Source organism: Hyperolius riggenbachi, chromosome 8 (genome assembly GCF_040937935.1).
Source record: "Hyperolius riggenbachi isolate aHypRig1 chromosome 8, aHypRig1.pri, whole genome shotgun sequence".
Lineage (NCBI taxonomy): Eukaryota > Metazoa > Chordata > Amphibia > Anura > Hyperoliidae > Hyperolius > Hyperolius riggenbachi.
Genome location: NC_090653.1, coordinates 23,844,780 through 23,866,077, shown reverse-complemented (window position 1 = coordinate 23,866,077; position 21,298 = coordinate 23,844,780). Strand labels below are relative to the sequence as shown.

At 45.5% G+C, this 21,298-nt stretch overlaps 1 protein-coding gene across 1 annotated transcript in view; it reads left to right on the top strand.

Moving 5' to 3' along the window:
- Positions 1 to 21,298, top strand: part of BRWD3 (bromodomain and WD repeat domain containing 3) — a gene marked incomplete at its 5' end in the record, with an annotated part of 114,466 nt that overhangs the window by 20,616 nt on the left and 72,552 nt on the right. Inside the window, 7 exons of the mRNA XM_068250065.1 lie at positions 2,133 to 2,293; positions 5,741 to 5,962; positions 10,686 to 10,786; positions 14,452 to 14,522; positions 14,987 to 15,087; positions 17,931 to 17,971; positions 19,276 to 19,380. Of these exons, the coding sequence (XP_068106166.1) occupies positions 2,133 to 2,293; positions 5,741 to 5,962; positions 10,686 to 10,786; positions 14,452 to 14,522; positions 14,987 to 15,087; positions 17,931 to 17,971; positions 19,276 to 19,380 (802 nt within the window). The remainder of the gene's footprint in view (positions 1 to 2,132; positions 2,294 to 5,740; positions 5,963 to 10,685; positions 10,787 to 14,451; positions 14,523 to 14,986; positions 15,088 to 17,930; positions 17,972 to 19,275; positions 19,381 to 21,298) is intronic.

The window sequence follows — 21,298 nt, the reverse complement described above, 5'->3', positions numbered from 1 at the left end:
AGTAGTATTCGGACCATAAGACGCAGGGACTTTTACCCCCCACTTTTGGGGGAGAAAAAGTGCGTCTTATGGTCCGAAAAATACGGTATGTGTTTCTGCAAAACGCCTACCGCTCTGGTGTGCACCAGCCCATTGAAATACATTACCCAAGCTGTCATGATATCGCAGCTAGTTATGATGTTGGGATAATACAGTAAAATATTTTCATTTTTCTATCTGCTGTATATTATGTCAGAGGTGTAGGTATGCCAGGCTGGCAGCTGGCTTTATGGAGTTCCGGTATTTACATGTAAATTACCTCTACCATTGTCTGCATTTGAATGGGTCAATTACGTTAAATAGGCAAATGAACCTAGACATTCAAGTAGGGACTGTCTACCTAACCTCTAATTAGGAAATGGCTAATTATGCCCATAGCCAGTCATGTCCTTACCTTTTGATCTTCTGGGAAATACTGGCTCAGTTGTGTATTGTGCTTGGGAGCAATTGTCACCTGGACTGGCTGCAGTGTGCTTTGACCCATCTCACACCAGCACAGGGCCAGGAATTTACATATGACAGCCTACCGGAAATGAGTGAAGGGTTGAAGTCCTTCTGATACAATTTTTACCTGTGGAAATTGGGTTTATGGAAGTGTTCTGAAATCTCTGAAAAGATCAAACACTAACACAGGAACGCTTTGAAGTTGCCCGCGTTAAACAGGAAGTTGGATTGTTCCTGGACCTGGGACATTGGGGTGGCCCCGGGGCACACATTTTGCTATAAAACAGCAGCCTGGGACAGTCACAGATCATCTTCTCCTGAGAGTAGCTCATCGCTAGAGATGATCCCGAGGAAATCAAAAAATTTGTGTCTTTCCACGGTTAAACATTTGCGCTGGTAAAAGTTCAATTAACGTTTATCCCATTTTATTTTTATGCAAACTTATCTTGCTATGTATCCTTGTAAACTTTTATTTTGTAACTTTTTTTACTTTGTTTTTGTAAATCTTTTGTATATATTATTTTCTGCATTGTTCCACTTTTTTCCTGGAATATTAAATCGTTATTTAATAAGTTTGACTTCTGCTGTACTAAACTAACACTCATAGCCTAGTAGAGGAGACTGAAGGGTAACGGTGTGTAAGTCCATGCCTGATTGTATGATTGAGAAACATTACCGTATAAGATTGTAATTGCATTGTGTGTATGGGGCACTTCCGCGCTCGACAGCAGAGTGGGAAGTCTCGGAGTGGCTAACAGTATCGTTCGGAACGACTGTTAGTGGTTGTGCATCACTACAGTGTAAGATTGCAAGTGTGTGTGTGTGTGTGTGTGTGTGTGTGTGTGTGTGTGTGTGTGTGTGTGTGTGTGTGTGTGTGTGTGTGTGTGTGTGTGTGTGTGTGTGTGTGTGGCGTTCCTGTATTCGGCCTAAAGCGCAAAGCTGACCCAAATACGAAAACGCGGATTGCGTGCTGAGCACTCGACAGCCGAGTGGACGTGTCTAGCAACAGCTAGTGGTGGCAGTGAGAGGTGTTTGAGGGGTCACAGCCTTGTGGTAGCTCAACTAAGGCTGCTTCCCCTCTCGATCTGGTCAAACCCACATTTGGGAACCGTATACGCAGGCGTGCCCCGGGCCGGTTCCTGATACAACCGTTTCCACATCCGCAAGCGGATCTAAAAAACGCTACCAAAACCGCTCGGTGTGCACTAGGCCTAATACAGCTTGTTGCTGAAGCCTATTATGTGCAGTCTCTGTTATTGAAAATGTAATTGAAAGCCAAGTTTTCGTAAAGGTGCCAAATGAGTGGTGGATTATACTATTACTTGCTACTCAGTTAAAGCAAACCCAAGGCAACAGAAAGCAAAAGAGTAATACATTGGGGCCCAGACAGCAGCGGAGGTCTCAAGGATCACATGGGAAGTCTGTGCAGCATTCAGGGGCTGCCCTTTTCTTAGGTAAGTATCTAACTTTTTAATGTAAGAACTCCTCAGGATCGCTTTAAGTAAAATCTCTGTGAGAAATCCCTCCCAATCCTCTGCCGGGAATATTTCTCCCGCTTTTATATCATGTCTCCGGGTGAAAGTTATGCTCGTTATGTACAGATCTGGTCCTGAAAGCTGACGTTCTCTCTTTAACCCTTTCCTTGCCAGTGAAAGTCTGCTCGGCCAGATCGCTGACGGGCTGCTCCCGCTTCCAGTACATCTTCCCCTGTTCATCCTATCAGCACATGAAGATGCACAAGAGGATTCTGGGACACCTGTCTTCCGTCTACTGCGTGGCCTTCGACCGCAGCGGCCGGAGGATCTTCACAGTGAGTTATTCTCTGACGTTCTTCCTGTTGTCTCCAGTTTTTAGGTTTTCATAAAATGGCCACTTGTGTTTGTTCTGAGCAGAAAGATTTTATCACGTTCACTACGCGGGACAATATTGCCTAACCACCAATAAAATGTTTTTTGTGTGTGAATGCTCAGGTGTGTTTTGGGATGTAACTCCATATTAACTAGTTCACGACTGAGGGTTTTTTCCCCTTATGGACTGGAGCAATTTGCACATTTCAGCGCTCCTTCCATTCATTCTCCAATAACTTTATCACTACTTATCACTACAAAATGATCTGTCTTGGGGTTCTTTTTGCCACCGATTAGGTTTTCTTTGGGTGGTACTTTTTGCTCTGAACTATTTAATTCTAAGTGCATTTTAAGGGGAATCGTAAAAAAAATGGGAAAAAACATTATTTCTCCGTTCTTGACTATTGTAGTTTTTAGATAAAACCTGCTACTGTGGATAAAACCCACATATTTTATTTGTCCCGTTTTCTACAATGTTTAAAATATGTCTTTAGTACAATGTATGGGGATAATATTTTATTTGGAAATAAAGGTGTATTTTTTTCAGTTTAATGTCCATCACAAGTTACATGCCCATATTTACAAAAATAACAGCAATATACCCTCATGACATACGTATTAAAAAGTTGAGTCCCTGAAGTAACTACGGTATTATGTATTTTTTATACAAGTGTTTTATTTTGGCAACTATGGGAGGGGTTAATTAATGATTTTGTGTAATTTTATGTATGTAGGTATAATTTTACTATTTGGCCACAAATGTCTCCCCCCGCACTTTATTGCTGTATACTGTGAACGAACACAGGAAGTGTAGCTGGTGTGTTTTTGCTTCCATTTTCTCAATGACCACCAGCATCTGCTGGTGATGATTGATCACAGGCACTTTGATCAGTGAATGGGAACTGTGTTCCGATTCCCTGATCAGTGTGCTAACGGACGGCGTCGAAAGCGCATGGCGGGGATCCTGGCAAGGTACATATATCTACGCCACTAGACTTGTAGATTACATCCTGCGGGATGTAGATATACTGCCTCGGGAGGCATAACTAGTTAAAGAGAGTCTGAAGCGAGAATAAATCTCGCTTCAGACCTCATAGATAGCAGGGGCATGTGTGCCCCTGCTAAAACACCGCTATCCCGCGGCTTAACGGGGGTCCCTTCACCCCCAAATCCCCTCCGTACAGCCGGGGAGCGCTTCCGCATTGGGGCAGGGCTAACCGCCGCAGCCCTGCCCCACACGCGTCTGTCAGCGCGTATCTCCGCCTCTCCCCCGCCCCTCTCAGTCTTCCTTCACTGAGAGGGGCAGGGGAGAGGTGGTGATGCGCCGCTGATAGACGCGACTGGAGGCAGGGCTGCAGCCGTTAGCCCTGCCTCCAGGAAGAGAAAATCTGCGACCAAGAAGACGACCAAGGTTTGCGGGGGTGGGTTTGTGGGTGAAGGGACCCCCGTTTAGCGGCGGTTTAGCAGGGGCACACATGCCCCTGCTAACTATGAGCTCTGAAGCGAGATTTATTCTCGCTTCAGAGTCTCTTTAAAGGACAACTGTAAGGAGAGGAATATGGAGGCTGCCATATTTATTTCCTTTTAAACAATACCAGTTGCCTGGCAGTCCTGCTGATCTATTTGGCTGCAGTAGTGTCTGAATAACACCAGAAACAAACATGCAGCTAATCTTGTCAGTAATAATTGTTGGCAATAATGTCAGAAACACCTGATCTGCTGCATGCTTGTTCTGGGGCTTTGGCTAAACGTATCAGAGGTAGAAGATCAGCAGGACAGCCAGGCATCTGACATTGCTTCCTACAACAAATCCTGAACTCAGGTAAACATAACAGAGTGTCCCTCTATACTGAATCTAAAATAAAATTTAACTTTTATTACTCAATTTAAAAAGTAGTCTGACTGACAATATACATACTCTAGAAGTATTGCAAGGCCTACTCTGTCAGTAATAACGGGTCACTAGGTTGTCCAGGCCCATTGGCAATACCAATATTATTAAAATCACGTGGGCCTGGGCAACCTAGTGACCCGTTATTACTGACAGAGTAGGCCTTGCAATACTTCTAGAGTATGTATATTGTCAGTCAGACTACTTTTTAAATTGAGTAATAAAAGTTAAATTTTATTTTAGATTCAGTATAGAGGGACACTCTGTTATATCTGACATTGCTTGAAAGGAAATAAATATGGCAGCCTCCACATATCTCTCGCTTCAGTTGTCATTTAATTGTTAAAATAATATATATAACCTTTTAACATACAGCTATTGTAGGAGCTGATTTGGGGTTATTCATAAATATTGTGTTTCACCATATCTACGTTCTACAACATTTACTTGGTGTAGGGTTTGAAGATTAGACTGTTATAAAGAGACACTGAAGCGAACAAAAAAAATGATAAAATAATGATTTGTATGTGTAGTACAGCTAAGAAATAAAACATTAGGAGCAGAGACATCAGTCTATTGTTTCCAGTATAGGAAAAGTTAAGAAACTCCAGTTGTTATCTATGCAAAAAAGCTATTGAGCTCCATGGTTTTCAAAGTCGCAGAGAGCTCTGTCTTCTGAAGCTTGTTATCTCAACCGTCAGTGATTGTATTTTCTTTTTCTCTGCAGATAAGGGTTCAAAAGTTAACTTGCCTGCTCTGTAAAATCATTTAGAATGTTGAGTAGTGTGTAAAACTGCAAATATTAGAGAATGACGCAATGTTATAAAAAAAAAAAAAAAAATTGATATAACTGATAATAAAAATATGAGAATATTTTCTTTGCTACCAATGTTCTAGTAATTATCCTTACTACACATACAATTCATTATATCATTTTTTTTTCCACTTCAGTGTCTCTTTAAACAATTATCTCCTCATGTTATATTATTAGAGACTGGTGCATGCTGGGATATCAGAGGTCAGCATGGCTTAGGCTGCATTTCCACTTGTGCAATGCGAATTTTCATGCAAATTCGCATGGATGACGATGTATGCGAATTTAACCATGGCACTGCTGGTGTGCTTTTCCATTGTTTCTATGCGAATTCGCATGAAAATTCACATACACAAACCTTATGCAAATTTCCTATTAAATACATTGTATGCGATTCGCATAGCGGTATGTGGTATGCGAATTCTGATGGCTCAGCCATGCGAATTTTTTCTGCACAGAAAAACGCAAAGGAATCCTGACAAGTGGAAACAGTCCCATTCACTTGTATTGCTATGCGAATTTGCATGCGAAAATTGCATGCGAATTCGCGATAGTGGAAATGGGCCCTTAGAATTGTCTTTTCCAGGCACAGTCCTGTATTTAGGGAATCCTATGATACATCTTAGTTTTGTATTCAGGATTATCAGCACGTTGTATTGAATGTAAGTAGCGGCCGTGTTTCGTGAACAGTCTCTTCTTCCTCAGGGCTCAGACGATTGTCTGGTGAAGATCTGGGCCACGGACGATGGCAGACTCCTCTCCACGCTGCGCGGACACTCTGCCGAGATCTCCGACATGGCGGTGAACTACGAGAACACGCTTATTGCTGCTGGCAGCTGCGACAAGGTGGTGCGAGTGTGGTGCCTGCGGACCTGCGCTCCCATCGCTGTACTACAGGGGCACACGGCCTCCATCACTTCCATACAGGTAACACAGATGTGGCTGCCCCCTGTGGTCAGTATGATAATTACACCCTGCACTCCCATCGCTGTACTGCAGGGGCACACAGCCAGGTAACACAGCTGTGGCTGCCCCCTGTGGTCAGTATGATAATTACACCCTGCACTCCCATCGCTGTACTGCAAGGGCACACAGCCAGGTAACACAGCTGTGGCTGCCTCCTGTGGTCAGTAGGGTAATTACACCCTGCACTCCCATCGCTGTACTGCAAGGGCACACAGCCTCCATCACTTCCATACAGGTAACACAGCTGTGGTTGCCTCTTGTGACCAACAGGGAAATTATATCCGCTTCTTAAAGGGACACTTAAGTCAAACAAAAAAAATGAGTTTTACTCACCTAGGGCTTCCAATAGCCCCCTGCAGCTGTCCGGTGCCCTCGCCGTCTCCCTCCGATCCTCCTGGCCCAGCCGGCAGCCACTTCCTGTTTCGGTGACAGGAGCTGACAGGCTGGGGACGCGAGTGATTCTTCGCGTTCCCAGACACATTAGCACCCTCTATGCTGCTATATGGTATATGCTATATGCTATAGCAGCATAGATGGCGCTATTGTGGCCAGGAACGCGAAGAATCACCTGCGTCCCCAGCCTGTCAGCTCCTGTCACCGAAACAGGAAGTGGCTGCCGGCGGGGCCAGGAGGATCGGAGGGAGACGGCGAGGGCACCGGACAGCTACAGGGGGCTATTGGAAGCCCCAGGTGAGTAAAACTCATTTTTTTTTTTTTTTTTACTTAAGTGTCCCTTTAAAGAGGAACTCAACTCTAAATAGCAAACTAGACCAGCAGCATCCTTTTCAAAAATCACTGGCGAAAAGTTAACAATATATGGTCAAAAAAATTGTAAATAAAAATAACACAAATCATTTACTTAACCTATCCCCTCTGTGAGGTTGCCTGCCACGGCAGGTTCGCAGAGCACACTGGGAGAGAGTTCCTGCAGGCATGTTTACATTATACGTCATTAGGTGGCGCCTTGTAGGACGCATGAAGTATCCTACACTGACAGCCAGAGCGAGCGAGCGAGCAGAAGGGAGAAGAAGACAGCGAGCAGAGAAGACAGCGGAGGAGGGGGGTGAGAGTCCAGCGGAGGGTGAACAGGTTATATATCCAACCTGTCAGATCATATTTCGATCGATTTTCTGTTGAAGTGAACTCAAAATAAAACGAAATCAGATTGGACAGGTTGGATATAATCGATCGGGCAGGACATCTGCCAGAAAATTGCATCGTGTGTACCTAGCATCAGGGCATTCTGTCAAACAGCACAGCTGTTGATAAGAGACGATAATTAGGAGAAAGACTTGTCACCAAGCTCTCTCAAATCACAAATTCGGATTTCATCCACTTAATTACAGCACCTGTGCAGGTGGGCGAGGGGGAGTTAATCTTACCCATCAGCCGTCGTCTTGCTCCGTCCCTCGGCGCCTCCCACGCTGCGTTCCAATCCGCTGTCACCTGACTATACGCTTCCTCCTTCAACCCGGAAGGAGGAAGTGTATGTAATCACGTGACGCCGTATTGGAATGCAGCGTGGGAGGCGCCGAGGGACGGAGCAAGAAGACGGCTGATGGGTAAGATTAACTCCCCCTCGCCCACCCGCACACGTGCTGTAATTAAGTGGATGAAATCTGAATAAAGGCTCGTACACACACGTTTGAATTTATAGATCGACAGGTCCGTCAGACCCTCCCGCTGGGTGGGCGTTCCAGAGACAGTCCAGCGTGTGTACAGTCTGTCTGCAGACTGATACGGCTGTTTCTGCGGATCGTTCAGAAACAGCCTTATCAGTTTGCAGACAGACTGTACACACGCTGGACTGTCTCTGGAACGCCCGCCCAGCGGGAGGGTCTGACGGACCCGTCGTTCCATAATATTAAGCGTGTGTACGAGCCTTAACACCTATTCGGATTGCATCCGAATTCGTGATTTGAGCAAGCCTGCTTGTCACCCACCTTTCAGCTGTTTCAGCTATTAGTATCATCTCAACAGAAGAAATGCAGCTATTGAGACACAAAGCAGAGACATATATCCACAAATGCTAAGTAGTGTACACTCCACATACACAATGCAATTAGAACTGCTGTACAGCCCAAAAAGATAATTTCTAATTTCAGATATTAGTAATTGTCTTTGTGGACTGAGTACAGCAGTTCTAATTGCATTGTATGTGTGGTATGTAAACTACTTAGCATAAGTGGGTTTATGTCAGTGCTTTGTGTCTAAATAGCAGCATTTCTTTTGTTGAGATGATTGGTGCATTGCAATTGTGGGTGATACTTGATATGTTTGCTTGCATGTCATATACATATGAATGGTTGATGTCAGTTCTATTTCAGTGGGAATGAACTATTTATTGAATGTACAGGGCTGTGATCTGCTGACAGTAGAGGATAGATAAAATACAAAGCAGAAAAATGACAGGCTGGAAAACACAGGCGCAGCCAGATGACATCACTGTAAGTAACTGTACACTACCACAGGCTAATTTGCATACCGCACAGTGATTGGAGAAAGGAGCTGCTTGAGGAAGGAGAGGCTGGAGGAAGTAGAAATCAGCTGAATGGCACTGTAAACTAGCCAACCAACATGGCTGCACACACTGCACTAGAATTCAGTAACAAAAATAAGGACATCTGACAGGTATATTACAGCAAACATATATTTTTATTTATTAAAGCAGTATTATGCAACACATCAGATATTTTTACAGTATTACATTTTAAAGGACTTACGAGCCCAAAACAGGAAAAAAATGTCTTTACCTGTATGAATTTGTAACGCACGGAGGACGCCCTCCGTGCAGCTCCGCCGGGTCCCCGCTGCTTTTGCTCCCCCCGGCCGGACCCCGACCCCACAGCCCGGGTCGGGCGCTCCTTCCTCCTCAAATATGGCCGCCAGGCGGAGTCCGCGGCTGCGCAGTCCGCACCGACGCGAGTGCGGCTGCGCAGCTCTAGGGCCTCCCTTCCCGATCCACCGGCTTCAATAGACAAACCTCTGTGCAGAGACAGCATTACAATAGTAAGAGGCATCCTGACATCCCTTTAGATATACTTGTATTGCTATACTGTTTGTTATACTGCCTTTGCTCGCTCTTAAATCTGTCTATTAGTGTTTCTTAACATTCTATTTATATGCCACAGCTTAGATGAACTCCCAGGAGGCATTGCACATGCCCTGTTTAGATGATTTCCCTACTAGCTACTCTGCATCTTCAAACAGGAACGGGAGAGGTTAAACTGCCGAAGGGAGGCAGAGAAACTTCTTTTGTTCCATTTTTTCTGCTCACTGCATGGGGTAGGAAAGTTAGACTCCCCTGAGAAGCCTGCAGGTCCTATCTAAGTGCATCATACCAACTTGCAGGAGACAGGCTGTTTCTGTTGGCTTCTGCTCCTGTCAGTCATAGCTTATCTCTCTCAGCTTATCTGAGTCACGCTGGCTTCCCACAGACTCACACACTCTCCGCTCTCATTTCACCAAACCAGAGGTGCCGGCAACATTTCAGGCTTTTACTGCATGTTGTAGTCATTTGCTGTCATTTGTTGAGGTATTTACAGCACAAGTCGGTAATTTACCTCACTGTTCCGTAACTTCAGTTTTGTGAATTGACATTTTCCTAAGGGAGCGGTAAAGTCAGCTGTTTTCTGCATTACCGAATGCGCTAATGCTTTATGAATCAAGGCCATTGTGCCTTTGAGGCCGCCGAGTACACATGTTTTTTGTTGGCTACCTTGATAAAGTGGTACTTTTTTGTCCCGAAACGTCGGATATATATTAAAGGACGGTGACAAAATAAAACTATCTTTACTTACCTGGGCCTTTTTCCAAAACCTACAAGTTACACGTGTCCCTCACCGCAGCTCCAGTCTCCTACCGGCAGCCTCTGAAGATCGGCGAATGACAATTGGTCAGCGTCTTTCGTGCATGCCAGTGTCATCGAGAATGTACTGCGCCTGTGTGGTGACGTGGGCGCATTCGCGTGTGGCACGGGTGCATGCGCAGAAGACACCGACCCAAAGGGTGTCGGCGATCTACAGAGGCTGCCAGCGGGAGACAGGAGATAAATAAAACATTACGCAGCCTTCCCCCCACTTTTTTCCTAACTCTGCAAGTATATAACTATCAGGTTAGCTGCTCCCAGCCCCTCCTCCTGAGTTTCCTGTTTGCATGATAAGTAGCAGCAGATTTGCATATAATTTGCATCTGAATTGAATGCAAAGTGTGCAGAGAGTCTATATAGGTGCTGCACACATGAGCTGGTTGTCATTTCAGATGCAGCCTTAGTGGTATGCGCTGGCGTTCTCCTCGCGGGGAGACAGGAGATGACCGGAGTTACGGCGGGGGACCCATGTGACTGGTAGGGGTTGGGAGAAGCCCCAGGTAAGTATAGATTGTTTATTTTAGCTACAAATAAAACAGTTCTGTAACTTTGGAAGTGCTGACCCTCTTCTTTAGTAAATCAGTCCTGGATGAATCGCGCTCTCCAGGACTCCTGGGAGGAGTTTAGTACATGAGGACGTCTGTGGTTTAGGTGAAATAGGTGATTAGCTTTTCATTGGAGAGGATGGAGATAAGAGCACCTGTCCATGCATGTGACTATCCGATCTGTCAGCAGGGTAAATGACAACAGATAAAGGTAACCCATTATTTTTCTAAAATAATTCATTTTTCTCATGCATTTACTTTTTGTTTTCAGTTTTGCCCGTCCACAAAAGGCAGAAGCCGATACCTCACCTCCACCGGCGCCGACGGGACCATCTGCTTCTGGCAGTGGAACGTGGACACCTTCAACTTCAGGTGCGCCTCTTATCCAGTTCCAGGGGAGGGGGGTTTCATTGTTGTCTGTGTTGTCATGTAAGGCTAGGTTCACACGTGGTCCGGAAACGTATCCATGGCTCCGTTTTTTTGGCTGGATCAAAAATGGTGATACGGATACCAGTGTTAAAAATAGCAGCCCTCTTCACTCATAAAAATAAACGGATCCGTCTGCATTCAGGGGGACCCATTTTCATAACCTGAACGGATGGTCCGGATTTGCAACATTTTCACGGACCCCGGATACGCGGAGGGGTAGTGAAAATTAATGGGAAACCGGATCCCCCACTTCACAGGCAGTTTTGGACACAGAAAAGCATCCGTATTTGTGTCACAGCCTGTGGGTGAGAGGGGGCCGCCAGGATGGGGGGTGGCAGCAGGGAGAGAGGTCGTAAACCCCCCCCCCCCCCCCCCACCTGGGCCACCCGTCCCCGCTCCCCCTCCAGCTAGTTTCAAATTTAAAAATCATTTAAAATCAATGTAATGTAGCAAGCGGCGAGTGGGGAGCTTGCTTCCTTGCGTCCCACCGCTTGCCTCGTCACTTCCTGTAATACAGTCCTCTGTTGTTCATTGGACGGCATTACAGGAAGTGACGCGGCAAACGGTGGAGCGCAAGGAAGTAAGGTCCTCGGCCGCCGCCTGCTACATTATATTGATTTTAAATGATTTTTAAATTAATGAAAGTAGCTGGAGGGGGAGTGGGGAAGGGGGGATCCAGGGGCCGCCCCCCCCCCTCCCCACCGCTGCCCCCTTCTTGCCTGCTCTCCCCTCAAGCATGGCGGCCCTCCGACCCATGGCCAGGGCTGGAGAAGTGTACACAAACTGTAAAAGTCCCTGCAAAATAAGCCATTTCTCTCAATGGAGAGGGGAAAAAAATTGTTTACAAAAAACTGATCCATTTTAAAGAGAATCTGTACTCTAAAATTCTTACAATGGGCCTGATTCACAAAGCGGTGCTAACAGTTAGCACGCTGGTGAAAAGCCCTTTATCATGCCTAAACTCAGTTTAGGCATGATAAGTTTAGGTGTGATAAGTTTAGGTGTGATAAGTTTAAGCACCAACTGGGTTAGCACCGCAGTGCACAGCTGATCAAAAGTTTTGCGCTAGCAAAGTCTGGTGCACTTCGCATAGAGTTTAAAGGCGCTGCTTTGCGTGCGGGACTTTGTGCGCGATCTAAACTTATCTAAACTTATCATGCCTAAACTTATCATGCCTAAACTTATCATGCCTAAACTTATTATGCCTAAACTGACTTTTCACCAGTGTGGTGCAATGGTTATCACGCCTAAAGTCTCTAACTGGGTTAGCACCACTTTGTGAATCGAGCCCAGTAAAAAGCATACCATTCTATTCATTATGTTCTCCTGGGCCCCTCTGTGCTGTTTCTGCCACTCCCTGCTGCAATCCTGGCTTGTAATTGCCATTTTTATCCAGTGTTTACAAACAAAAGACATGACTGCTAACCAGAGTGTGAGGCTGAGAGGAGAGCTTGGAGAGGGTGTGTAAAGCTTCTGCCTATCACAAGCAGTGCTGCACATTCCACACATTCCAGCCTGAGCCCAACAGAGCCGACAGAGGAAAGAAGATAAGATTTATTACAGAGACAGTGCAACTAGAAAAGGCTGCAGTATGGCAGAGCACATTAGAACAGGTATAGGAACTTATAGGATAGAAGAAATAAGGCTCAAAATTTTGTTACAGAGTCTCTTTAAACAGATCCCTTCTGCAGCGGGCAAGTATGGACCTAGCCTAAGAGATTTTCCACCTCACTTTTGTCAGAGACCACACCTCTGCCTTTGATTGGTTTATCTAAGGCAAGGCTCACACTGGGGCCCACAGCAGAACAGTAGCAGTTTCAGGTCATGAATCTGCAGTGTTGGCCAACAGTCAGCCGAGAGCTACTGACTGTTGGCAACAGGGAATCGCACGTGTTGTGTGACAAAAAGCAGCACTGCTGGAATTTTTTTTCCCATTGGTGGAAAACGCACACTGCTCTCTCTGCACTGCGGATGTGCATTGGGAAGCATTACGTGTGTTTTCGCAGTGCAGGAACATGGCCGCAATTTTGGCAAGAGTCCTCCTGTCTACTACTACTGCAGTTGGCTGATGGTGTAATGGTTAAGGGCTCTGCCTCTGACACAGGAGACCAGGGTTCGAATCTCGGCTCTGCCTGTTTAGTAAGCCAGCACTAATTCAGTAGGAGACCTTTGGCAAGTCTCCCTTACACTGCTACTGCCAATAGAGCGCGCCCTAGTGGCTGCTGCTCTGCTCTGGCGCTTTGAGTCCGCAAGGAGAAAAGCGCAATATATGTTATTTGTCTTTATTTGTCTTGTCTACTGTAGGACTACTGTAGGGGTTTGGGGGAAAATGAGTTGAACTTCTAATGGTCCCCCGCAGACATCCCGCGCAGCCACTCACCAATGCTCCGGGCCCGCCTCCGGTTCACTTCTGGAATTTCAGACTTTAAAGTCTGAAAACCACTGCGCCTGCATTGCCATGTCCTCACTCCCGCTGATGTCACCAGGAGCATACTGCGCAGGCACAGACCATACTGGGTCTGCGCAGTACACTCCTGGTGACATCAGCGGGAGCGAGGAAACGGCAACGCAGGCGCAGTGGTTTTCAGACTTTAAAGTCTGAAATTCCAGAAGTGAACCGGAGGCGGGGCCGGAGCATTGGTGAGTGGCGGCGCGGGCACAGGATGTCTGCGGGGGACCATTAGAAGCCCGGGTAAGTTCAACTCATTTTCCCCCGACCCCCCTACAGTAGTCCTTTAACCTTTGTAACAGCAGTGAATGTAGCACATTTAAAGTGGGATAAAACTCTGACATAACCTTCAATAAAAATGTGTTTTCCTACATTTTATTACCTATACAGTTACCATATTTGCTTTTACGCACTAGCAATATTGTCTGTTTACATATTACAAGTTCCAAAGTACAGTTTATATGCTGTGAGAGCTGGCATTGCATTTTATAGCATAGCTGCTGAATTTATATATTAAAATTTATCTCGTCTCTCTCTGCTTGTCAGTGTTGTACAGTTCCGTTTCAGCACACTGCTGGTTGTATACTAATTTTAGCAACAAAGGAATGTAAACAGAAGGTAATGTTATCACCTCTTCAGATGTGGCCAGAAGCTTTTAGGAGCTTTCCACTGAAGAACAAAGTGCTGTGTTTAATAGTTTGAATGCTGTTCTGCTACATTTTTTGTGGTAGTAGATTTTATGCTGTAAATAATCTTTTAGAACAAAGAGCAAATGCTAAGTATCATACCACTTTAAGCCCCATACACACACTATAAGAATCTCGGCCGAGGCTCCAATAACTACCACCTCTGTCGAGGATCCATTGTGTGTTCAGCAGCCCCTGTGCATTGTTCTCCCCAGTTACCCTGCCCTCCATGTGATGTCCCATTCGTGCCGCTGTTCCCTCACCACATTGGAACAGAACACGTCACTAACCTGCTTGTCTGTACATACTGTGCCCTGTAATGTTGCCTCAGGAATGGGGTTCTGACCCCCTCCGGGCGACATGCCTCCTACATGTGTACCAGGCTATAGTTCAATACTGACCACTCACAAGCCAATGAGGTGAAGCCTCTCCTGACATCTGTCACTTACCAGCAATTGCCTTTCTCTGTACAGCGAACGCCCCGTGAAGTTTGCAGAGCGATCCCGGCCTGGAGTGCAGATCTCCTGCTCCTCCTTCAGCTCCGGTAGGTGTGGATGTCTCTGTCCTTCTTCCCTAGTGTTCCTGCAAGGAATGCCTCCTTCCATGCTGTGTTATCAGACGAGTGCGTCAGCAGACTAGGGTGTGTCGCAAATTAGTGCTTCATCAGCAGGGCTATTTTGGGTACCTGGAGTCGGAGGTTACATAAACTGAGGAGTGGGATTTTTTTTGTACCGACTCCACATCCCTCGTCGTCATACGAGTGTGTCGGCAGACGAAATGAGTGTGTTGGCAGATTAGTCGGTTGGCAGATCAGTGAGTATGGGGACTGGAAAGGGGTGGGTAGAGAATCAGCGTTGACAGATGTGAGATTGGGGATCTATGTGGGGATTAATGTAGCTGCTTTGGGTGGGGTCACCTCTGTGTGGTGAAGTAGTGACAAGTGACTTGGGAGGGCAGAGAATGAGAAGTATCTCCTCTCACCCCTGGTTGTTTCCTGTGATGCCTCAGGTGGGATGTTCATCGCTACGGGCAGCACGGATCATGTGATCAGGATATATTATCTGGGATCGGAGGAACCCGAGAAGATCGCTGAGCTGGAAGGTCATACGGTAAGACAGCCGATACTGATTATCATACGTACTAACATGGAAGCTTCCGGCTTCATCTGCCCGCCACACCGACTACCACTTCTCCAGCCTCACTTGTCTGCATGGACTTAAAGGGAACTTGATCTGACAAGTGGCATGTGATAGACATGGGTACATATAGTACCTGTCCTGCTTGGAGCTTGTACATGTTTTTAGTGTTCTGAATTCAAAGAGTTACCCCTCGGTTAATAAAGAAAACATCCCCTGGGGGGTACTTACCTCAGGAGAGGGAAGCCTCTGGGTCCTAATGATGCCTCCCCTGCCATGTTTAGCCCTGTCAGCCACAGAAGATTGAACATGTAAATATTTACCTTCCCCAGCGCAGGAGCAGTAGACCGGACCCCGGCTATTTGTGAGCCCATCGGCAAAAAGCCGCTAATGTGCCTGCGCTGGAGCCGGGGAAGGAAGATATTGCAGGCGCTACTGTGACACAGCTGACAAGTTTGTTGTTTGCTGAGTTTTCGGGGGCTGCCAGCGCTGGACCCCTGAGGCTTAAAGAGAACCAGAGATGAAGCCCCCTCTTGTATTTTACCTTATAAATCAGTGGGAACATGACAGTAAACACCTAATCTGCTCTTTGTTTCATTGTTCTCTGTTTAATCTGACTGTTATCACCTCTGATAAGAATCCCCGACTGAGCACTCAGTCTAGCTTTGCTACGGAAAGATTATAGCTGAGTCTGTCTTCTCTGGTGTCTTTTCAAGCCCAAGCCTGCCCCCTTGTGGCTCTGCTATAATGACTCAGCTATAATTATTCCCTGCAAAGCCAAACTGAATGCTCAGTCCGGGATTCTTATCACAGCTGATAACAGACACTTTTAGCAGTGAGGATGAAACAAAGAGCATGGTAAGTGTTTTCTCTAATGTTCCCACTGATATATATGGTAAAATACACAAGGGTGCTTCGTCTCTGGTTCCCTTGAAGGTGGCGACACAACATGCAATAAAATTATCTAATTTTACATCCATTCTAAAAAAGCGATTGGCTGTCCTGAAAAAGCAAGAAGTTTTAAAAAAATTGAAAGCTTTTTATTTATTTATTTTTTTCAATTAATTGTAGAAATCTGTTCGAATTTCCCTATTTTATTCAATAAAAGATCGGGAGTGATGGAATTTTCTGGTCAATTTTTATGAAACATTGAATGGTGTGGGTTAGATTGTCAATTACTTGATGTACAGACCCAAGCAAAGAGTTTTCAATCATTTTTTCATAATTGGGAAATAATTGAACCGTTGTGTGGTGCATTGAAACATTTCAAAAATCTGACCCAATCATTCAGAAACATTGATTGCAATTCTTGAATCGAAAAGATATTTAAAAAAAATTGTATGGTGTGTGGCCATCTTTAGGAGGATGGGGGAAGCCTCATTGGAATCCAGAGGCTTCCCCTACCTCAGTAAGTACCCCACCAGGGGCACTTTTTTTTTTTAATACAGTGTCCCTTTAAATTCACTAAGCCCTGCTTTAATAAGCCTCACCAGCTGTGGAGCAAACCAGACAGGAAACTGGGAGTCATCCCACAAGTGTCTGCATAAGCCATTGCTTTTTGTCATCCTCAGAATCCCTTTAGATGTGTATCTATGCTAACTAGAGGGAGCTCTTCTGTGACCAGTATACAGATATGCACATCTAAAGGGATACAGAAAAGCCTTTGTAAAAGTCACATTTTCTTGTCCTGTTGTTCTGAAGACCTGCCCACCATTGCATCAGATCAAATGGGGTGAGAAGCAGGGCTGTGTGGCTTTCACTGAACACTTGTACTTGATTTACCGAATGCTTTAGAGTGGACCTGAACTCTTGCACAGCACAGAAGGAAAACATAGACAAATGTACCCTGTATGTATTTAGAGCATTTACCTTGTCTGATTCCCCTTCATCTGTGTCTAATTTTAATTTGATATCTCCCCTGTGTCACATGACTGAGATGGCGGATAAGCTCATTTGTAAAGACAGGATGTTAACAGTATGTCTGCTTCCATGAAAGCAGGATGGAGACACACTGCAGATTGATTGCAGGATTTGTATCAGCTGTAACAAAGAAATGTTTTTCTTTAAAGGATACCCGATGTGACGTGTGACATGATGAGATAGACATGTGTATGTACAGTGCCTAGCACACAAATAACTATGCTGTGCTCCTTTTTTTTCTTTCTCTGCCTGAAAGAGTTAAATATCAGGTGTGTAAGTGGCTGACTCAGACAGAAGGTGACTACAGTGTGACCCTCATTGATAAGAAATTCCCCTTTTTATCTCTTTCTTGCTAGTTTATAGTTTATAAAGTTGGAATTTCTTATCAGTAAGGGTCACACTGTAGTCACTTCCTGTCTGAGTCAGGACTGAGTCAGCCACTTACATACCTGATATTTAACTCTTTCAGGCAGAGAAAGAAAAAAAGGAACACAGCATAGTTATTTGTGTGCTAGGCACTGTACATACCCATGTCTATCTCATCATGTCACCTCGGGTATCCTTTAAAGGTTATTATGCTGTTGTTTATCCTTTAGAGCAGAGAGGAAGTTCTGAGTTCAGGTCCACTTTAATTTCTGTGAACCAACAATTACCGACTAATGTGTGGAGGTATTCAGCACACTAGTCAGGAATTTGAATTTGGTAAGATAATTGGTGAAATCAGCTGTTTTCTGCATTACTGAATGCGGTATTGAAGCCCATCTTTACTTTAAGGTTCAGGTACCGCTTATGTTGGGATGGGATTTGCCACTGGCCAGTTTGTCTCCATGCTGTAAGACCTCTGGGAATTGTATAGAAAAAAACAGTTTAGTGATGTGACTTGTTCTCTTTTTCAGGACAAAGTGGTTGCGGTTCAGTTCTGTAACAATGGAGATCGGTGAGTGAGAATTCTGGCTGCAGTCTGCTCTGTGTCCTCTGGGGGGCAGCAGAGTATGACTGAACTCCAGCAGATATTGGTCATGATGCTGTGAGGGGGACATTGGTTATTCTGTCACTTGTGGGGTGAGACTGGGACAGCATCCTCTCTGGGTATCTCTCCATTGCTGGGAATTAGAGGGATTAGGGTAATGGAGCTGCTCTGACAGCTTTGGGGACATGCCAATAACTGTTCCTGAATGCTGACGATTACTAGTCCTGTGCTGCCTATTAGGGCCAAGAAGTGGAAGCTGTGCTAGCAAATAAAAGCCAGTACATGCCCCCTAACACACTGATTAGCACAACTTTATTGTACCTGGCAGCTAGCGGCTTACATTTGCTTACACTTCCTGGGTCATTGGTGATCTCTGCTTCGGCTGTACCCTTTATAGAGTTTCATTTGCCCTCTGTCACCTCTCTGTGTACTCCTAGGCCTCCTCTCTGTGTCACCTGTCTTCTGTCACCTCTGCTGTCACCTTCCTCTGTACTCCTAGGCCTCCTCTCTGTGTCACCTGTCCTCTGTCACCTCTGCTGTCGCAACTCTGTGTACTCCTACTCCTCTGGTCCTCCTCCTTGTGTCACCTGTCCTATGTCACCCCTCTGTGTACTCCTAGGCCTCCTGTCATCCTCTCTGTGTCACCTGTCTTCTGTCACCCCTGCTGTCACCTTCCTCTGTACTCCTAGGCCCTCCTCTCTGTGTCACCTGTCCTCTGTCACCCCTGCTGTCACCTCTCTGTGTACTCCTAGGCCTCTGGTCCTCTTCCTTGTGTCACCTGTCCTATGTCACCCCTCTGTGTACTCCTAGGCCTCTGATCTTCCTCTCTGTGTCACCTGTCCTCTGTCACTCCTGATGCCACCCCTCTGTGTACTCCAAGGCCTCCTCTCTGTGTCACCTGTCCTCTGTCACCCCTGATGCCACCCCTCTCTGTACTTCTAGGCCTCCTCTCTGTGTCACCTGTTCTCTGTCACCCCTGATGCCACCCCTCTGTGTACTCCTAGGCCTCTGATCCTCCTCTCTGTGTCACCTGTCCTCTGTCACCCCTGATGCCACCCCTCTGTGTACTCCTAGGCCTCCTCTCTGTGTCACCTGTCCTCTGTCACCCCTGATGCCACCCCTCTCTGTACTCCTAGGCCTCCTCTCTGTGTCACCTGTCCTCTGTCACCCCTCTGTGTACTCCTAGGCCTCTGATCCTCCCTCCTTGGCTATCTGCCCTCTGATCCTTGCAGCACCTGGTTTCCAGCAATGATCTGTTTCCTGTTCTGCAGGTTGTGTTTTGTCAGTGGCAGCAGAGATGGCACAGCTCGGGTCTGGCAGTACCAGCAGCAGGAGTGGAAGATGACTGTACTGGACGTGACTGCCAAGATGGCCGGGTAAGCTTTCTCTTAATTTATTATGTTTACATTGCTGCCGTCCGGGAACTGCCAGCGCTGGATCCTGGAGGGCGAGGTGGATGTGGAAAGCCTCATTAAGATCCAGAGGCTTCCCACTCCCGAGGTAAGTATCCCCCAGGGGCTGTTTTATTTTATTTTGTATTTTGTTACAGTATCCCTTTTAACCCTTTACATTCTCCTTGCAGAAGTGAAACCTAGTAAAACTTCAGTTTTTTTTTTTTTTTAAATTGTGATGAAGAATTTTCTTTCCATAAAGGTTTTCATCCTGTGGCTAATGTCTTAGAGCAGAGAGAAAGTTCTGAGTTTAGTTCCCCTTTAAATAAATCAGTATTCCTAATGGAAAAAAAATACTGAAATGCTGTCAATTTTGATTAGGACTTTATTAAAGCAGTAGGATCAGCCATACCATGCCAGGGGAAAAAATACATATATAAGTAGATAAATACTTGATCTACTTACATAACACATGTATTATACTGTCCACATTTTGATTTCAGTGAATGTTATATAGTAAATGACGAGAATTCTGTTCCTGCTGGGAACCATGTCTTTTGCCCACAGTTAAGCCTAACTCGTGATGTCATTTCTGCCCTTTACTTTTTTTCATGTCTCCTCCAATCACTGAGTCACCTCAGCCTTGCTTGTAAACACAAGTGAGTAGGGGATCAGGTTTCACATAAGCAGCTGGCAGGAAAAAAAAGAAAAGAGGAAGAATAGATTATAGATAAAAAGAACCCCCAGCATGCAATTCTTTGGCACCGACTACTAAAGGGCCAGTGGTCCTTAAGTATGTGATAACTCCAAATCATAACAGCAGAAAAAGTTTTAAACATTTTGAATGCAGGATTAGCATCTTTATCACTTAATACACTCAGACCAGTTGCTGTTGAAATTTGATTTTTATGATGACGATACCGCTTTAAGAGATCATCATATTCACGATAGTGGTTCTTTAACCTTCCTAGCGTTAAGGACGAGCTTGACCGGGCCATAAAAAAACTAGCTAGTAACGGTAATGAGGAGTCAGGTTCGTCCTTCGTCCGGTAACTAATTAGTTGCTTCTTGTCCCTCGGCGATCACGTCCCCCGGCGTGTCCCCTGATGGCGCTGCGTGTGCCGCCTGGTATCGGGTGTACGCAGCAAAATCAAATCAGGGGGCAAATTCAAGTTTTTTGTAATGGATGCAATACAAACATCTGTATTGAATCCAATATAAAAAAAAAATTGTGTTAGGCCTCTTTCCCACTAAGAAGTTGCGTTAGATGTGACGTTAAGGTCGCATAACGTGCCCCTAATGCAACGCATGGTAGTGGTATTAGAGGACGCTACATAGAGCCGCGTTAAGCGCCTCTTGATGCGTCCGTGATGCGTACTTTTTGACGCATGCGCCGGTGGAGACCACGTGAGTGGAACACTCCGCATCACGTGGTCCCGCCAGCTAATAAGCAGCCGCTCCAGGAAGAAAACACTGCAGTGCAGTGAATATTAATTAGCCATGTGGCTGGGATCCCTAGCGGACTCTCCCCTCCTCCTCGTGCACGGAAAAAAAATTACTGAGCATGTGCACACAGTCTAACGCGGCTAATAACGTGTATAAAGTACAGCATGCAGTACTTTCACTTAACGTGCAGCGTTACAATGTAACGCAACGTGGGCACTGTGAACGGCCCATTGATTTTTCATTACTGTGCGGTGGGGTGCGTTACAGGCTGCTCTAGTGTGCGCCTGTAACGTCCCACTGTGAAAGCAGCCTAAAAGGAAAAAAAAAGTTATGAGCAGCAAACATTTAAAATGGATCCGAGATGAACTTTTACTCATTGCATAATTGTGTTCCTTTCTTATTGTTTATAGGGCATTCCTCAAGCCAAATACTTTTTTTGTTTATGTTATAATACTCT